This window comes from Platichthys flesus, chromosome 8 (assembly GCF_949316205.1).
Source record: "Platichthys flesus chromosome 8, fPlaFle2.1, whole genome shotgun sequence".
NCBI lineage: Eukaryota > Metazoa > Chordata > Actinopteri > Pleuronectiformes > Pleuronectidae > Platichthys > Platichthys flesus.
This window is the reverse complement of record NC_084952.1, coordinates 19756970-19776183: the sequence shown is the minus strand read 5'-3', so window position 1 is coordinate 19776183 and position 19214 is coordinate 19756970. Positions and strand designations below refer to the sequence as shown.

Below are 19214 nucleotides of genomic sequence, written 5' to 3'. Positions count from 1 at the left end.
CTTCAGAGCCACAAACACACACATGCACATTGACAAAGGCAAGCACACACTGACACACACACAGACACACACACTCACACAAAGTGAAGGTCTTGCGCTTGTCCCAGGTGCAGAGAAATCTGTGAAGCAGCATGTGGCTTGTCCCAGTTCCTCTACAGTACCTGTGTGTCTTTGTATATGAGTGTGTGAGTGTGTGTGTGTGTGAGTGTGTGTGATTGCGTATTGCGACAAGACTGACCCATTTGAATCTTAATACAGGCGCTCACCAATGTATCCCAGCTGAAACTAGTTCAGCATGTAGGACTATAAGCTGTGTACAGCATTGTCACAAAGTAGAGATGGATTAATTGATGCTGGGGTCAAAGGGCACGGTCAGGAGGGCCTGAAAATAAGTCTTAAAAGAAAACAGAATAGAAAAAAGTGCAAACTGATGTAAGGCTTTGAAAGGCAGAGGAGGTCATGCTGTCAGGCGACACCAAATGATGAGATGAACATATACATTCTGCATCCTCCTCCACCAGTTGGGACAGAAGGTGAAGTCAGAGATGTGAATCTGATGAAGTCATTTTAAAAGCAGCGCACGTCTAATCTGTGTCCCGACCACAGCAGGTGTGTGTGTGTGTGTGTGTGTGAGAGAGAGAGAGAGAGAGAGAGAGAGAGAGAGAGAGAGAGAGAGAGAGAGAGAGAGAGAGAGAGAGAGAGCAGTAGAGGGAGGAAGAGAAAGAGACAGAAGCAAGCACATAGAGTTAGAGTGGAGAGGACGGACGGAGAAATGTTTCTTTCTCTGGATAACTCCTCCACCACCTCCGCCACCTCCACCATCACCAGCCGCATCTCGTATCTGGACGAGAGGTGACCGGGGCTGGGGGAAGGTGATTGTGTGCACGCGTGCATGAGTGTGTTTGTGTGTTTGTGCGTGCGTCGTGCGTCTGGCGGAGGGACTGCGGGAGCAGGAGCGAGCCTCACAACTTCCCTCCGCTGTGTGCCGCTCTGCCCTCGGTGGGGTCGCCGCCTGACTCCCTCTTCTCCCCGGGACACATGCAGGCAGCTGGCGCGGTGAGATGTGAAGAGGCTTGAAGTATGGCATGCAAACATGGTGTCTGCCAAGAAGAAGGAGATGTTGACAGCAGCGACGCGTCCCGCTTTTATTCGGACCCTCTTCTACTTTTTCTGTTTGGCGACTTGGTGAGTGCCCCCGTGCGCAGTGTCTCTGTCCGTGGTGCTGAAACCTCCTGCTCGGACGGATTTACTTGCTTTTCTCCTTTTCCTTTTTAGCACCTTTTTCTTGTTCTGGTATCCTGAATAGTTGTTCCTTTTTTTTTAATCTAGTGTAAAGAAAGGCTCTGGTCAGACCAAGAAGGATGAAAGGATCTATCCGGAGAATTTTACGCGCATTTTAGACCGACTTCTGGACGGATACGACAACAGGCTTCGACCTGGGTTTGGAGGTATGAAAAACTAAAAGTATAAGAAAAACACCCAGAACTTAATAATGAACTCTTAGATGCCATTTTATGTTAGAAACGTTACATGTAATATGGCAGCTCTAAACAAGAACACAACTTATTTTTCACCTTAGTGCTGTATGAAGTTAAAACGACTTTACTCTCTTTAGACCTCCAGTTGTGATCAAAGCAATCTCCCTCAACTATTGACGGTAATAATAATGATAAAATTGTAAAAACCCACACACACCAACCGGTCGATGCACATTAAGTCCGGGTCTGCGAGAGGTTTATTCAAGTTAAATACATTTTTTCTTCTCTCCACAGTCGCCCACGTGTGAAAATTTGGGTTTCTCTATAATATTGTTTCTATGTGAAGCCCCTTGAGATCATTTTTTGATTTGGCGCTATATGAATCAAATTGAGTTACAGTAACAGTATGATAAGACATTCATGGTGTATCTTCACCTCTCTGTGTGTGAGTGACTTGCATCATGCACCATGAAACATTTCGCTTTGTGGTCAAGTTAAAGCCGACGTTAAACCATGTTTCAGACTTGATCCTGCAGGCTGTAAGCCAGGCAGTTTTTGCCTTCTGGAGAGAGGGGGGCCTCTAAGCTTGCACGTTTTAAATGAATGCAGTTATATAACCATGTGTACAGTATATGTTATGTTGCGGGACAAACGATTAATGCACAGTTCAAGTGCTAAAAGTACGGATTTGGATTTCTTACATCATGTCTGCAGCCATGACACGTTAAGCAGCAACAGTAGCATTATTCGAACAGCCGCTGCTTTGACTGGGCAAAGCAGCGGCTGTTAACAGAAATGTGCACATATAACCAGGCTCACTGACTGTAGCCCTGCTTATCCCTGCATGTCTGCCTCGACATTCATTAAATGAGAGGGAGGAAAAAAGAAATTCACTCAGGATTATGTATTTACATCTTTTAAGCATTTATTCTACTTCCCTTTTGCAGAGGCACTATATATGTCTGTTGATGAGATAAGCTATTCAATGTCTTTTGGGTTTGACCCTGATGGGTTGTGGGCCTATAAATTGTTTATTCTCAAGTGTGAACAAAAATGGTTTCTTTCTATGACTGGACTGTGGCACGTAAAAGGCTTTAAAACAGGAAACAGCTATTAAATGTGGCACTTGTTGTCATTTTTACTGTTTTATTCACTAGGTCCTGTGACTGAAGTCAAGACAGATATTTATGTGACAAGTTTTGGGCCTGTGTCAGATGTTGAAATGGTAAGTATAATCACACTCTTAATGTTACTAAACATATGTCCATTTATGTGTTGGTATCAGGAGGAAAGACCCAAACTGGGCCCAAGTTGTTAGGGACACACATCCAGGTCTGATCAGCCTGGTGCCATAGCAGAGGGTGTCTTGTGATTAAAAAGCTGAACCACAGCTGATGATGTGTTTCTATCATCTGCTGGTGACCTCTCATATCTGTTGGTGGCTCGCAACTTATCATCAAACTACCACCTTGTCCTATTTTCATGTTTAAAGTTGTCATTATACTCACCTGCACCTAAATGTGTTTATTGGAGAAGATAGAGATCAGCCGAACTTTATGAAGGGGACTTTCATGCCATTGCTGGGGAAGTAAACACTTTCCATTGTCTATTTCAGTGGAAAATCCTTTATTTTTCTAAGTAGACCTTCTTCAAGATGAATGCCAATTCATACTCATACTGGTTTACTCATAAACCAGAATCACTACACCAACCTACCTACCTTAAATGCTTTTTTCTTGGTTTGGTCGACCCCCCTTGTTTAGGAGTACACAATGGACGTGTTCTTCCGTCAGACGTGGGTCGACCGGAGGTTGAGGTATGAGGGCCCGATTGAGATTTTAAGGCTCAACAACCTGATGGTGAACAATGTGTGGACACCAGACACGTTCTTCAGGAACGGCAAGAGATCAGTTGCTCACAACATGACGGCTCCCAACAAGCTCTTCCGCATCATGAAGAATGGCACCATCCTCTACACCATGAGGTAGTGAAGAATACCAACTCCACCACCTTATTCACATTACTCAATCCATTGATAGGTGATACTCAAAGCCCAATTCCTAGCCTGACCCTGATCACATAATTTGGGCCAGAAGATATGTCTATTTTCTTCTCATTGAACACAATATGCTAATTCCTGATGGAAAAACGGACACTTAACAAACTTGTGTTCTACATTAAAGTGTTTGTGCTGATTAAAAGAATATGAGAAGAGAAATACAGACTGTGTTTAATTTAAAGCAGCCAGGCAGATTCCCTGTGAAATTCGAGCCAGGCTGGCTATGTAAACAGTGTGGAGGCAGTGCAGTGCAGAGGAAGTCAAACTCAACCTTGAATCCAATTAAAGCACTCAATTAACTGTTCCATTGCCTTTTTAGTGAAAATGGTCTGAAAAAGTAAAAACACTAACCTTCTAACTATCAATAAACTACTGTTACACACTAAGATATCAATTTCAATCAGATATTAGTTTGACAAAGTGCATACTAACTGTTTAGTTCTCTATGAAATGTCATCACAAGTTTCATTTTCATTTTGTGTTTGTGTGATCGATGTTGTTTCTGAAACAGGTTGACGATCAATGCCGAGTGTCCCATGAAGCTCGTGGACTTCCCCATGGATGGACACGCATGCCCGCTCAAGTTTGGAAGTTGTAAGTGTGTGTGGGTGTGTGTTTGTGTTAGTGTGTGTGTGGTTCGGGTATTAATAATTTACACATTAAGTGAGTCTACGACTCATTTGATGTTAACCCCCCCCCTCCCCATACTAGTTCAATTCAAACAAAAAGCAAGTAATGCACAACGAGTGCAGTACTCGGTTAATCAAGGAAGTACTCATCAGATTACAAAATTCCTACCAGCTGACAAGCAAAGGCCGATACAAAGTGCTGTAGAGGAGAAACCATGGCTTGTCAGAAGGTGAGCAAGTGTCTTATATTCTTTACCCCTCTGGTGTTTGTCAGTTGGAGAGGATGATTTATTGATTTCACATTCAGTTATTGTAAAACTCTTTTAAAACCCTGCGCTGACACTTAAGTATACGTTGCTTGTGCTTCGATTTTCTGCCCTCCAGCTTCAGCTCTTCTCCTCGTGCTCATGCTGCTTCTGTGTGAAAAGTTCACAGATTTCTTCTCTGCTTTTGAATTTTTGTTTCTGTCAATCAAATTGTCAAACTTTGCAAACCATTTTGAATCCGTGAAATCAACATCCTGCTCTCAAACTGTAAGAACACGCTAAAATAACTAAAATAGTAAGGAAAAAAGTCTCTCCCAAATCAAATATTGGTCCTGACATTATAAAAGTAAAAATGTAACTATTAAAGCTCAGCCAAATGGCTGTCCTCTGCTTGGAGCTGAACTGGATTCCGTAAAACAGGATCAGCTAAAGAACTGAACACTTCATCAGACACAAATCAACGGAATGCTAATACTAAATAATGAAGTATTTCATTCTTCATTGTGAACAATGAAGCCCTCACTCAGCACCAGTGTTTAGAGAGGGCCTACTGGTCAGCAGAAATGACTTATCTCAAATAAAGGAGTCTCTCACATAATGTAGCTCTGTCTTATCAGAGTCGAGCAGCGATTTAAAGATTACATCTGCAGGGGGGGGGGGGGGGGGGGGAGAAGACAACGAGTTTGCATTCACACCCGCCCAATCTTTCGTCAGTGACATTGCAGAGGACAAATTCACATCTCTCAGTTATTGTCATCCTTCTCCCCCTCCTCACACTCCTCCTTTCACCGTCCTGCTCTGCTGCAGCTTAAGCCTCCAGTCAGGAGGAAGCGAACATGGATCTGATGTGGCCTGAAGCGAAGGAAAGGTCAGAATCCCTTCCTCTGCCTCAGGATAGCACAGACCTATGCAGCTATTTTCCATAGCTGGTGTTTGTGTGTATGTCTGTGTGTGTGCATGCACATGTGTGTGCCTGCTAATTTTCTCTCAGTCTGTCCTGCCTTCAGTTTTCCCAACTCCATCACTCTTCTTCTTCTTCTACTCTCTCTCTCTCTCTCTGTCTCTCTCTTCGTCTCCTTCTCTGTTTCTCCATCTGGACTCTAGACTGCAAAGGCATTGCTTTCCACTCCATGACACACCACAGTCATTTCATTTTGGCAGCACAGTTGGTATCAAGCCGAAGTGGAGTCCCATAGGGAGTGGTAGGCTAAGACGACTGGCATTTTGTTGCGGGCCCACAGACTGGTCAGGCCAACCAGAACAGCAAAGTACTATAACTCTCTTTTCTGGGTTGGTAGTGTGCTCCAATCCTTCTGGGCTGTGGGCTTCAACTTCTCTTTAAAACAAAGGGTTTTAATATACCCCTGTCTCCATTTAATGGACACCAACACACCAGCAAAACAGTATATAATTCACACAGGCCTCTCAAGCTTCTCTACAATGAGGCTACTCCACCATGTAACACCCTGTTCTACATAAAACAATGGCAGGTAGGAATCAATTCATTCCCTGTCAAGGGAAATGCAGCAGGAAAGTAATGGCTACACATGAAAATATAAAAATGAAACACTAATTCATTCTGAATGACAATGACACAATGGTGTACTTAAAAGCATACTTAATTTAGCATATGCACAAAAAGGCTTTGCAATTATTCATTCTGAAATATATAATTAAATCAGAAATAACCCCAGAATGGAATATGTACCATAACTATCCCATCGACATAATGCATGAGTTGGAAAATTCCACAATGAACTCTAGCTCCATCGTATTGCATCGATTTGGAGCTAAACAAGAATGGGATTAGAAAGAGTGGAGTGGAGGTTGTCTTTTTTTAAATTAGCAAATATAAGATATAAAGCTGTCAGTGCCAGTTCAGCGTTATATGATGAAAAATCCTCCTTGGCAGTCAACTACAGTAGAGTCTGGAGGAACCTGCACTGTAATCTTATTTCTTTGCAGAATAGCAAATTCATTACTGCAGAGTTTCCCTGCGTTTGAATGGAGGTGATGGGTCAAACTGCCTTAAAGAGCTGATAAAATTACTTAGAGAGTTCAATTATCCTGCGATGTTGCTTCCAAAGCTCTTTCCACTGCCAGGAACACAATTCTTTGAGAAACAATGAGCAGGAATAATTTGGATTAATACTCCAAATTAAATATCACAGTCAGCTTTTGGGTTCATAATCTTACTAGAGCTGCAACAATAATTTAGCTAAAAGACAATTGAACGCTCCTTGAAGAGTAGGAGCTGTTGGGCGATAACTTCCCAACAGTTGTTACACCTGAGTCACACCTTTTAGATACAAGTAGTCATGTGACCCTTTGTTCAATTTAAATTGTGATTGTAGCTGCTTGTTGAATGTCAGCATTTGAATTCATAAGATAATCCTTGGCTTTATTAGTCCCACAGTGGGGGGTCTTTTTAAAGTTGACTCGACATGAGTCTTTCTTAAAAGATAACATCATTGTTAGGGTTAGTTAGTGCTTATATCTAATTTTTTCAGAATATGACCCATATTTTTTTAAATAAAGTGCAGAAAGTTTAATATTTCACGGATACAACCGTTTAGAATTTCAACCAGTAGGGTTCGTACCGTCAAGACCCCACAGTCCCTCGATGAAACCAAAGCAAATTCACCAGAGCCAGATTTTTATTTAGATCTTCACCAAACTACACACACTCATAAATATCAATCTTATAAACATTCCTGATTTTTTCATCAAGATCCATGAATTTTTCTGAGATTGAGTGAAATGTGGAAAAATTTGAATCCTGGATTCCCTCCTTGATCTGGATCCAAAACAAAATGTAATGGGTTCTTTTTTGGGTCATATCCCACCCCAATACTAGATTGCATCGTTTTTGTGTAGTCCTGCTAAATAACTGATGATAGTTACAGATGATACTTCCCTGATGGAGGTAACAACATGTGAACTGAAAGACTTGAAAGGAGAACAGTGGTAAGAGGCACAAGGTGTTTTCCATGAACCCTTATAAAGCGTATATACGTATGTGAATGAACTGACTGACAACACCGTACAGTACATGCATGCACACACTTATGCAACAACATACGCAGGTTCACATTATGACTGTAAATGACTCACACTGGTGTGTCTTTGCTGTCTGCCCACAGATGCCTATCCCAAAACGGAGATGATCTATACTTGGACCAAAGGGCCTCAGCATTCGGTGGAGGTCCCCCCCGAGTCCTCCAGCCTCGTTCAGTATGATCTCATCGGACAGACGGTCTCCAGTGAAACCATCAAATCCATCACTGGTGAGACTTGCTCGTCCTGTCACCATTTTGAGTTTTAAGCTCAGAAACGCTTCCATGTGAAATGGCTGCAGAAATGATGTGATTAGATTAGTTGTTTACGTCACACAAACACAAAATATGAAATCCTGTCCAACCTGGTATTGGCCTACTCTACATCGTGATATCTGACAGGACAACGGGGAAAGTATCAACCTGCTAATTCTGGAAATCTTTGTCCGTCTGTTGTACTCTGGTTGTTGGCTTCACAAGTGTCACATGTATTGTTCAGGTGCCCAAGGAAGAGCAGTTTTAAATTTGGTGAGCTTTGACATGTGATAAGCTTCACCAGACTCTGAGTGAACAGGTGAACATCTCTTTGTGCAGCAGCGGCGCAGCAGAGCAGAGGTCTTTACTTGATGTGGCTCAGTCACTTTTACAGTTTCAGAGAGAAAGCTGCAACCAGCATAGCCACAGGTCAAGCAAACAGGACAAACAGGCAGGTTTCAAACAGGTCCTGCAGGAGTTGCACAAATGCAGCTCAGGAGGAAGATCCTGGGGGGGTTTGGAGCTTTGACTCTTGCAGACATGAGAGCGCAAACCGCCTTGTGACTTCTAACGCTGTTAACATCACATGTGGACGTATTCCAGACGGCCTTCCAGTTCACATAAATACTGGAGGATGCGAAAAAAGGTTTTGGCAGCAGAGAGTGGGAACAGGTGGCATCTGTCCATTTTGGCTGAAAATGGATGGGGGGGGGTCTAAAATGTAGACGAGTATGAAAAAAAAGAAAAAAGAAATAAATTGAAAAGTGACGTCTGTCTGACTGAAACTTTCAACTCTTTGTGACTAATCAAACTAATTCATTTCTCCTCATCCTCCAGGTGAATACGTGGTGATGACGGTGTACTTCCACTTGAAACGCAAAATGGGCTACTTCATGATTCAGACGTATATCCCCTGCATAATGACAGTAATCCTCTCCCAAGTGTCCTTCTGGATAAATAAAGAATCAGTCCCGGCACGCACAGTCTTCGGTACGTATCGTGATCCTGCACAGCGCCGCTCCTCCTCCTCTCTGTTTACTTATATGATGCCTCCATGCAAACAGAACAGAGAGCCGTGTCCACGCTGCACAACAAAGCAATGCCACAGTGTGCGCTGATTACGTTCAATAGAATAGCTGTTTTTTATTTCAAAAATCATGAAATGCATATTTTATTAGATTAAGACCTGGTGTGAAATGTGGAAAAAATCATTTTGAGCTTCTCCCAAACAAAATACGCCATAAGCAAGAAATTTGGGTCTATAAAAATAGTTTTATATGAGGGATTATATCAAATCTTGTCCAGATTTTATAAGTATACCTTCCGAAATTGGTTTAACTCTAATGAAAGCTTTTATATATAAATGCAGGGTAAGATGGGAAAGATGTCCCGACCATGAATATAGAGGTGATCAAGAAACCTAGAGAATCATGTTAGGTATTTAAAGATCGTTCATTCTACATTCTACATGGAAATAATAATAAATAATGTTAAGGTGCTGTATGAACAATTTACTTGATGTATAAATACTAAGCAGATTAAAAACCGAACATTGGGTAGGTGAATAATAATAAATAGTAGTAATTATAAGGAGGCACAGTGGTGAGGTTGCTCTGGTATAAAGTGAAACAGCAAGATTGTACTTTGAAATGTCTGTTATCGTTATTCCTTTTAAACAGAGGCCTTGGACAAAAGTATTGTTTCATTCTTATTATTATTCTCATCAGTTTTTTAATTGAAATACCAAATATAGTTAGCAGCATTGTTCGGCAGTAAATAATACCCATTACAGTAATGCCACACTGATTACTTTTTTTCCATTATGAGTAGTGTAGGGGATAGTTACCAATTACAGCAACGCTCCATTACGTTGACACATGGCTCGGCCTGTTAGCTATTCACAAGAGTTCGATGATTGGTTAATAGCACTTTGGTGTCTGTAAGTGTCAGTTGATAGACCGACCCGGGTCATTACAATATTCCGGTGCATAATTAGCGATGCAATCTAATAAAATAAGACAATAAAGGCTTTATTAATCCTGCAAAAAAATTATTGTGCCGGCTTATTCCAAGATTACAGAAACATAATTTACAATAGAGTATAATAAAACAATAGACTATTAATCAAGAAACTTAAGATGAAAATGATTAGAATTATAAAGTGTAGGATATTTAAAAAAGCTTAGCTAAAAAATATAATGCTGTAAAAACAATAAAACTTAAATAAGAGAAGTTACATCTGACAGTAAACAAACACTCAACTACAGTGGCAGAAGTAGTAATGATCATAAGAGTAATACTGAACATATTGATGGTATTCATTTTTCTCAGTTACTGAATTCTATTAGAATGCTATTCGTATAAAATATTACCATTAAAGGGAGTTACAGCTGTAACATTTCTTTTGAACATCATTACATTCACTCACATTTAAAATCAACAAACACATTTTTTATTTTAACGTCACATTTCGACAGACTGTATTATACATCTTTTCTTCAGATGCACATACGCCTGTGACCTACTTTATCTCTCCTCTGGATCTACCGGCTCTTTGTCCTAAAATTGATTTGTGTCTTTATATGAAGAAAAATAGGAAAAAAAACTTTAGCCAGTGTTGCTCTGCTTTGTTATTTGATTATTTAGGGACATCTCCTTTTAGCAGTTTGTTGACCACGTTCTTCCACTTTAATTGATGTAGAGTCGTTCACAGATTATGATGCTGATACTTGATCTTGGGAGCAGTTCTGATAAATGTTTTTTTGGAGCCTGGTTTTTTGGGAGGCAATTTAACGTCATCAAGAGCAATGAGACAGAAAGAAACAGTGTTAAAGGTGATGAATGATACCCAGAACAGACATGTCAACTCTATGTGATGCCATGGAGACCTTTGTTGTGCTATAAGAATATAAGCATAATTTCTTTATTTAATAGTGTTGGGGGGTTTATGTATTTTATGCTATCTCTTTGTGAGAAGACACTAAAGCTTCATAGATCAATTATAAGCTGGTATTAGGGTTTTTGGGTTTGTCTATGTTGTGAACAATCTAATTTAATGTGATTGGCATGTTGTTGGCATTTATTCAAACTCCGGCAACGTGCTGAATCACTAATCGCTACGAAACAACCAATCGCCCTAATGGTTTTCCTTCTGCAATGTCACCTGTTTCCTTTCAGCGTGCGTTTGACACGGTGTGTGTCTTTTCTGTTGACTGCACAGTTTGTGTATAGAGGGGGTGCAGAAAACCCCTGTGTGACCAGGTGTGTGGGTTCAAAAAGTGTGAGCCTGTGCGGTGCAGTGCAATGAAGCAGAAGAGGATGAACGCTGCTCTCCTGCAGTGTCCAGTGTGTCTGACAGTCCAGCTGCCCTGCCCCCGCCATGGTTGTGCTGCTGTGACGGAGAGTGCAACCAGCGTTGTCTCAGTGGAGCCTGTGAGGCGACGTAGTTTCTGCTCTTATCTTCTGCATTTGGGAGTGTGGGTGTGTGGCTGTGCTGGTTGACGTTGGGGGTGAGAGGGGAGGAGGGCGAGCCATGTTTGGATTTCTTTTCTGCACTCAGTGTTTTGACTTCTCGTCTCGGAGATTCCACCACAGTGTCATGTTTAAAGTGTATCAGGACGACAAACAGGAAGGCAGGATTACAGGTGGAACCTCTTGGCTTCAGGTGGAGGGGCGTTTTTAGGAGGAATTCAAATCATCATGTCATTGGTTTAAATAAGTCCGACATGTGTTGAGATTGTGGTTCACTGCAGTGTTTGCATAGAATGAGTGTGCAGATGTACAGCAAAGTGTAATGTCTTCTTTAGTCACCCATGATGGAGATTGCATGAGCTTATGGAATAGTTGATAGTTGTGAAATTCACACACGCATACACACAAACACACATATATATAGTGTATGTATAAATGACAGTTCCTGCTTCAGGGGATAGTCACGTCCTGTAGGCTTCCTAATTTAGCAAAAATGTACTGAGCACATTGATGTCAGACCGTGTCATGTTGTCGATGGGACTTTTCCGAGAAAATAGCATCAACAAGAGCTGAAGTCATGACGTTACGTCTGGACCTGCCTTTGCTCAGCTTATGTTTACCACTTATTCGGGATTTCTATTACATAAAAAAAAAAGGATGAAGCGATTGACTGCTGTTTCATTTCCATATTCCAGAAATCCGATATTTAAAAAAAAAATACACAACATTTACTTTGGTAGCACTGAATCAACTACAGATCCCACTTGATTTCTTATATCCATAAAAGTGACAATTGTCAATTCTAGTTTTTTAAAAGCTGTATTGAACCTGCAGTGCTTCTCGAAACTTTGTTTGGTTTAGAGATGCTTCAAACAATCCATTAACAACATTTAATAAGATAGCTATCTAAATAAATAAAAAATCTGTCCTTAACATATTCATTTTATTTGTTTAGCTAATAGCACTAAGCATCTGTACTTTATGTAGAGAAACGATTTGTATACATCTTCTTGTCTAAAACTTGAAAAGACTAAATAGTTGTATTTTCTCAAATCTTAAACTATGCAAAAAAAAAAAAATAGCTGTGAATGTGAACAAACATTTAGCTTATAAGCTAAGCTAAAACTCCAGCCTCCTGGATGCAGCTCTGTACTTAACAGACAGACGTCAAATCTAAATCCAGTTCTTGTCTGATACTTGAAGAGAATATGTAGAGTTCCATTACACTTATCAACCATGAGAGTTTCTACTTATGTTGAGAACAGCTTTGTATAAGAGGTTGATATCTTCAGTCTGTGGCCTCCAGCCACAGTTCACCTATCAATGTCATCCAACTGGTTGTGATTGACAGGTAATTATATGGCGGTCACGTCCGGGCACAGGGGATGAATTTATGTTGGGCAAGGACTCTGCAGCACGGGTTGTTCCAGATCTCCAACGGAAAGGGGATTTTCTCCACATTAAATAATTGCTATTGGTTAAAAACAGCAAGGACGAAGGATGAGATACTAGCTTATACTTAACCTTTTGTTATTGGTCACAATATGACATCACATCTGTGTCTTGTTTTATTTTGATTGGTTCTAGTCATGGTAGTCCTCTTACAAGTGAATGGGGAACATTACATTCAGTCCAAAGATGGACCATCTACTCATTTCACTACATTCTTTAGATCTATGTTGAATAGACTCTTTTCTTTGCACCAAAATAATTCTATTGAGTAAATTAAACCTGATTGGGTAAAGCAGTATATTGGCCTGAATCCCAGTGAAAGAGGCAGGAAAAAGCAGAGGAGGAGCAGTTCTATCATGAAATCTAGCGCTCTATACACTTGTTAGCCTGGTTAGCCTTAGCTTTATCCTCCAGATGCCCTTTTTCAGTCAGTTACTGCACCTTTGGGCTTATTTAAAACTGCACTCACCATTAACCATGGATGACTAAGAAGATGCTGCTACTAGTGAAGAATTCCCTGAGTTTTCATCTCATTGTAATTGGTTTTAAATATTGTAATAGTGTTTATGATTCACTCTCGGTACTTTTATCAACCTTGCCTCTAACAATGAGTAGGAGGAGACCAAAACAAAGCACAAAAGACAAATAAGTATTGGATTTAGGCTTCTTCCATACTACTACATTTTCATTTGATAACACATCAACTGGGCTTTGGATACACCTGGCAATCACGCTACTACTACTACTACAACTTGAAACAAAACGCTCGTGTGGAAAGAGATTGATGTAGTTTTAAAGCTAAAAGTGAAGTTTCAAATGACAATGTAGTATTATGGATGATACAGTACCTAGGTAGCCAGGAACACAACTCAAAAGGAATACTTATGTTGCTCTACGTCAGCTTTTGTGTAAATAAGGTACAAAACACAGAAAAAATAGGCGGATATACAATTCTTCATCTGCCATTTGAAAGGGCCAAATACATTTGGCTCATCATTATCCCTCTGCATTCAGCTAATGAAATATGCTGATGAGAACCAAGTTATGTCCACGGGTTATTAAACAATGTGCAAATGATCAGCAACACCATTTATTTAGCAATGACATGAAAAAAATGTGATTGAGATTTTATTTTTAGCTGCCTCTTTTTATAACTTCATGAGAAATATTCCAATTCGATATAATGAAACTAAAAATTCTGGACTTCCAGCATAGGGCTGTGTATGAAACACTTAGTAGGAACAGGTTGATATGGCTGACGTTGCTCTTTTTGTCTTTGTAATTAAAGGCATCACCACTGTCCTGACCATGACGACACTCAGCATCAGCGCTCGCCACTCCCTTCCCAAGGTCTCCTACGCCACCGCCATGGACTGGTTCATCGCTGTCTGCTTTGCCTTCGTCTTCTCTGCCCTAATTGAGTTTGCTGCTGTAAACTACTTCACCCAAACACAGATTGAGCGGGCCAAAAAGAAGCCGGCCAAATGTCCCCCGGTTCCGCAAACCACGCCTGTCAAGGTCAAGGACACCGAGGAAGTGCTGCAGGTGATTTTTGTTTCCCTCAAAGTGGCTGTGGCAAATTAACCTGATAGCACTTTACTTCAAGGAGCACTTACACAGCATGTCCCTTATTATGTGCTTACTGTATCTGGCCTTCAGCCTACACCTTTTTATGCAGGAGTGGGGCTGCCTGAGGATTGTCAGCTGTGCTTCTGCTTATAAAAGCTGAGATGATAAAGGTTAGACGTGCAAATACCAATGGAACTCAATTGTTCTTTCTTCAAACCTTTCCTGATATATCCTAAATATACTGTTTGTAATTTGACTGACAAACTGGGTCATCTGACTCCACACAGTAAAGTGGTCGGATCTGATAAACCAGTGGCGACACTATAATATGATCATTGGGGGTTTTCTCAGCTTTTCCACTAAGTAGTTTAATTTATTTATTGTGTTGCAACTGAGACTGTCACCGTCACTTGAAAAGTTCAAAACAAGGGATGCAGCTATTTATTTGATTTAATCAGTCGAAATTTGCAGCTTGACTCAAATATTACCTTCTGGTTATCCCAAACCAGCCTGGATAAACTTAGCTTTTGTAAATGTAATTTATTGACTGCGGTGTAGAGACAGCAGAAATAATGTGAACCCAAACAGGATCTCAAAAAAGCTTCACAGAGGTTTGAGGCCAACCACAAAGTGTGTTTCTCAGCGATGGTGTCTGAAATTCTACTTGAATAAATAGAAATAATCTTCTATTTCTGTATCCCCAGCTGACAAAAATGACCATGGTAACCATGGAAGCTGTCTCATAGAGTCAATCAGAGTTTATGACTATGCCATGAAGCTATTTGAGAAATGATTTTACAAATCACAGTTGGTGTCACTGTTGGACTGTTTACATGGTGGCGCATAAACACTTTAACATACTGACAGGACTGATGTTGAGAGAGAAATGTATGTTTCTTCTATGTTCAGTTCTTCTTAAAGGATAAACTAATACACTGGGTTTATACTGTTAACTGATTATTGAGGCTGACACAGCCCAGCAATGCATATGTCAGTTTAACACTAACAACTTTAAGTTGCTCCCTCCAGTCCAAATCCCAGTGTGGCGTAATCATGCCTGAATGCAGGATAGTGACAACAGCACTTCAGTGGATTAGAAGGTTGCCATGGCAACACAGCTCGGGTACATCTGTATAGGTTTCTGAACGACTCTGACGCTGGGGGAAAATTAATCTACACTTTTCCTCGAGAGCAAGTCCTATTTGCCACGAGGGCCAAGGTGCCCTGATGGTTCCTGCTCCTCAGCCTGTAAACTCCTCCATGATGACAAGGAAACCACGCAATCCTCACGCACACACACACACACGTGCATACACACACCCGCACACACGTGCATACACACAAACACACACATGCATACACACACACAGACACGTACACACACACACATGCATACACACCCACACATGTATATACACACACCCACACACACACACATGCACATGCACACACACACACAAACACACACACGTAAAAAGACACACACACACACATTTATACACACCCGCACACACGCATGCATGCAGGCGCATACACACAAACACACATGCATACACACACAGATATGAACACACACACACACATACACATACACACACAAATACACAGACACGCGTGCACACACACACATATATACAGTATACACACACACACGCACACACACATATATATATACACACACACACAAGTATATACACAGACACACACACTCACACACAAACCAACACACACAAGCACACTTCCCCTGTTGCACATGGGACACAATAACACTGGTTTCAGGGGGGTGGATTATTCCTGCAGATGCCTTAGTACCAGCATCACACGCTCATTGCTTGAAAACATCAACTCTCAAAGGATAAGCTCCTGTGATGCTACACTGCATTAACGCCTTGATGCAACGCTACTTACTTTCTGTCTTAAGCTTGTGTGAAATGAGGGATATCCTCGGTAAGTGACATCTGTATTGCACACGCTCAGGAACTGTGATCAGATCAATCTGACGGGTTCCTGTTGCCTGACCCGCTGGTCAGAACACATCACCTTGCCTGAGTACACCTCCTGTGTGCTTCCAGCAGGAATGTGAACATCGCGGTGAGAACGACTCTCAGGCTGTTTTCTCTTGAATGTAAAAAGTTGAGACCCACAAAAAATCAACAGAAGGTTTTTTATGACTACAGCATCTAAACATGACGTGCTTAAACAAACAATCAAAAATGTATCAGGGTTTAAATGATTTGTTTTACACTCGCAGCCTTGATTTTCTTTTACTTTAAAAGGATAGAAAAGTCTCTTACACTTCATTATGAATTTCTTACTGAAGCAATGTTAATTCCACCATCATAAAATGCAAATTTAACTTAAACTTAAACTGGAAACTGGATGCTGATATGGGGCGATATTTATTTTTCAAAGCATAAAATGTATGTAAGTACATTTTTTGTATGACTTGTGATCACAGTTTCTGATTGTTCACAAAATGGCAGAATTTTTTTTTTTGTTTAAGGTTCGTTTCTCTTAAAAAAATGTTGTTTGTTGCTTTCTTTGACGCAGCTAAACCCTGACACCAACGGCAACCTGAGAAAGCGGATGCATTACATTGCCCACCTAGAGGCATGCAGTCACCAGAGAGCCCAGTCCACCACCAGCATTTCAGGAGTGGGAAGAGCCAGACCTCAGCGACCTTTAGCCAGTGGCGCCAACGGCAGCTCCTCCACCCTCTCCCGCTCCAGCCCCAAGTCTGAGAGCCTGCTAAGCGTGGCGTCCTCCTCGGCCCAGCTGGTGAAGAGTACGCCGCAGGCTGCTGCTTCCACGCCAGACGTGATGGCGGGGACCCCGTGCAAACAGAAAACCAGCTCAACGTCACTGCAGCATCTGCTGGTCCCCAAGCTGGAGCGCATCCAGATGATGGGGAACAAGCTGGAGCCGAAGCAGACACCGTGCTCCCAGCCCACCACCGCTGGCATGGGTGGAACCAGCAAAATTGACAAGTACGCAAGGATCCTGTTCCCGGTGTCATTTGGGGCGTTTAACATGGTCTACTGGGTCGTTTACTTATCAAAGGACACAGTGGTGCATAAAGGTGGTTAAATTTTGCTCTGGAAACAAGACTGAAGGTTGTTTCTTACCGAATGGAAAGCGTATAAGGATTATACTAGAGGAAACTGTTGTTCTCGCCAAACAGATCAAGAAAATGTGCTCGCCAGGCTCTTCCATATCCTAGAGAACGAACTCTGAATACATTTATATTTTTCTTCTGAAGGTCCTCGAGCATGGGAGCAAGCAAACCAAATTAGAAATATCTGACTCCACACGACTGAGAGCACCTGCACACCGGAATATGCTACTGTCCTCTTTATATTACACCATGCCACGTGTGACTGCAAAGGTTTTCATTGGACTCAACTGCCTCATGATCCCTGTTGGCCTGCAGTCAAGATAAAGCAACGGATGGATTTTTTTCATTTTCCTATTTTTGTACCCTGCACCTGGCAAGATGTGTGTGTGCCACTATCCTGAAGTGAACTGCAACAGCGCTGTGTAAATATACACATTTATTAGTATAAATGGATTCATATTTCATGATTGCTGTGTGCCACAGTGTCACTATTTTAACTTGTTGCTTTTTGCCAGCAGGCTAGACGATGCTTCATTTTATTTTTAGATATAAAGAGCACACAGGGACTCAAGGTTTCCAGGGACTCTCTGTTTAGACAAGAAGTCTCTTAATTCCTGAATCGTGGCCAGATGACGGTCAAAGTCAAATGAAACAGACGAGTGTTTGTCAGAATTAAAGTCGTCTAGGCTGAGTGGAGCTTTGGACCCGATCAGCCATGAAAAGCCTCTCTTGTACTGTACCGACTTGCAAAGCATCTATCTATATAAAATGGATTACCTAATCTGGAAATACTGAAGATGAGTTTTTTAGGATTGGTCTGGCAGAAAGTAGTAAAGACAAGTTATTAATTCATGTAACAGTAGGATTTAAGCTTCTTTCCTGCCATAATGGAAAAGCCAAATAGTAGACAGAGATTGTGTGAGTGGTTAAATACAGCCATCGGCTGAACAAACAGAGGGAACGGAGAGTAAAACCATCAGTCAGCAGATAAACTGTGAGGTGAATGTGTGTTTAGGGACATTCTGGTTTGTAAAATAAAAGACTGGGGCTCTCAACTGTTCTACGGAAGCTCTGCTGTGATCCACCTTCTTAAAATGAGTCCATCAGATTTGAGAAAGAATCTGCTTTAGTTGTTTCTATAGTCATTCAGTTTAAACAAATCTAACATTATTTCCCAGCACTTCCTTTCATGTTCTGGAAAATTCTCATCTAGTCCTCCATAAGGTCTATGATGCAGAGTCATCATGAAAGCTGCACTGCGGCTTGATCACATCAGACACATTTTGAAGGTTGAGCATATGAGAGAGCATCATCATGTGAGGAGTCTTAAGTAGAGGAGCCTGCTGATTTCATTCATTAAGCTGCTGTTATTCAGCTCGAGTTAAAATAATGGAATAGATTAACTGGTTAGTTCACCCAAAAATGAGGAATCACTCATTATCTACACACCACTATGCTGATGGAGGGGTGGGTGAAGTTTTTGAGTCCACACTGCACTTTAGTAGTTTCGGGGATAAACAGCGTTGCAGCCAAATCCAATACAATTGCAGTAACTGGTGACCGATTCTTCAAAACAAGTGTCCGTAAGCACTGACATTCAAAATCGCCTAAAAACAGCATCATTAATACCATGTTTTTAGTCTAAATGTACTCCATTATCGTCCTTCTTCTTACTGCTGATCTCATGTCCTAATAAATGTCTGAGAGCAGCCGCCCTGTTCTTTCTGTAGCCACTATCTTGTCTGCAGTCAGCTGTCTGTTAGCTTAGCTTAGCATTATGACCAGGACAGGTGGAAAGCGCTAGCCTGGCTCTTTCCAAAGTTAACACAATTCACCTGCCAGCCCGTCTAGCCTAATATCTACA

General features: G+C 41.3%; 1 protein-coding gene across 1 annotated transcript; it reads left to right on the top strand.

Moving 5' to 3' along the window:
- Positions 1 to 984: 984 nt before the first annotated feature.
- gabra4 (gamma-aminobutyric acid type A receptor subunit alpha4) lies at positions 985 to 18681 on the top strand. Its single transcript, XM_062394526.1, has 9 exons — positions 985 to 1185; positions 1330 to 1448; positions 2636 to 2703; positions 3242 to 3462; positions 4049 to 4131; positions 7576 to 7719; positions 8581 to 8733; positions 13955 to 14211; positions 16786 to 18681. The coding sequence occupies exons 1-9, from the start codon at positions 1094 to 1096 to the stop codon at positions 17320 to 17322; spliced, it is 1674 nt and encodes a 557-aa protein (XP_062250510.1). The 5' UTR covers positions 985 to 1093; the 3' UTR covers positions 17323 to 18681.
- Positions 18682 to 19214: the final 533 nt, after the last annotated feature.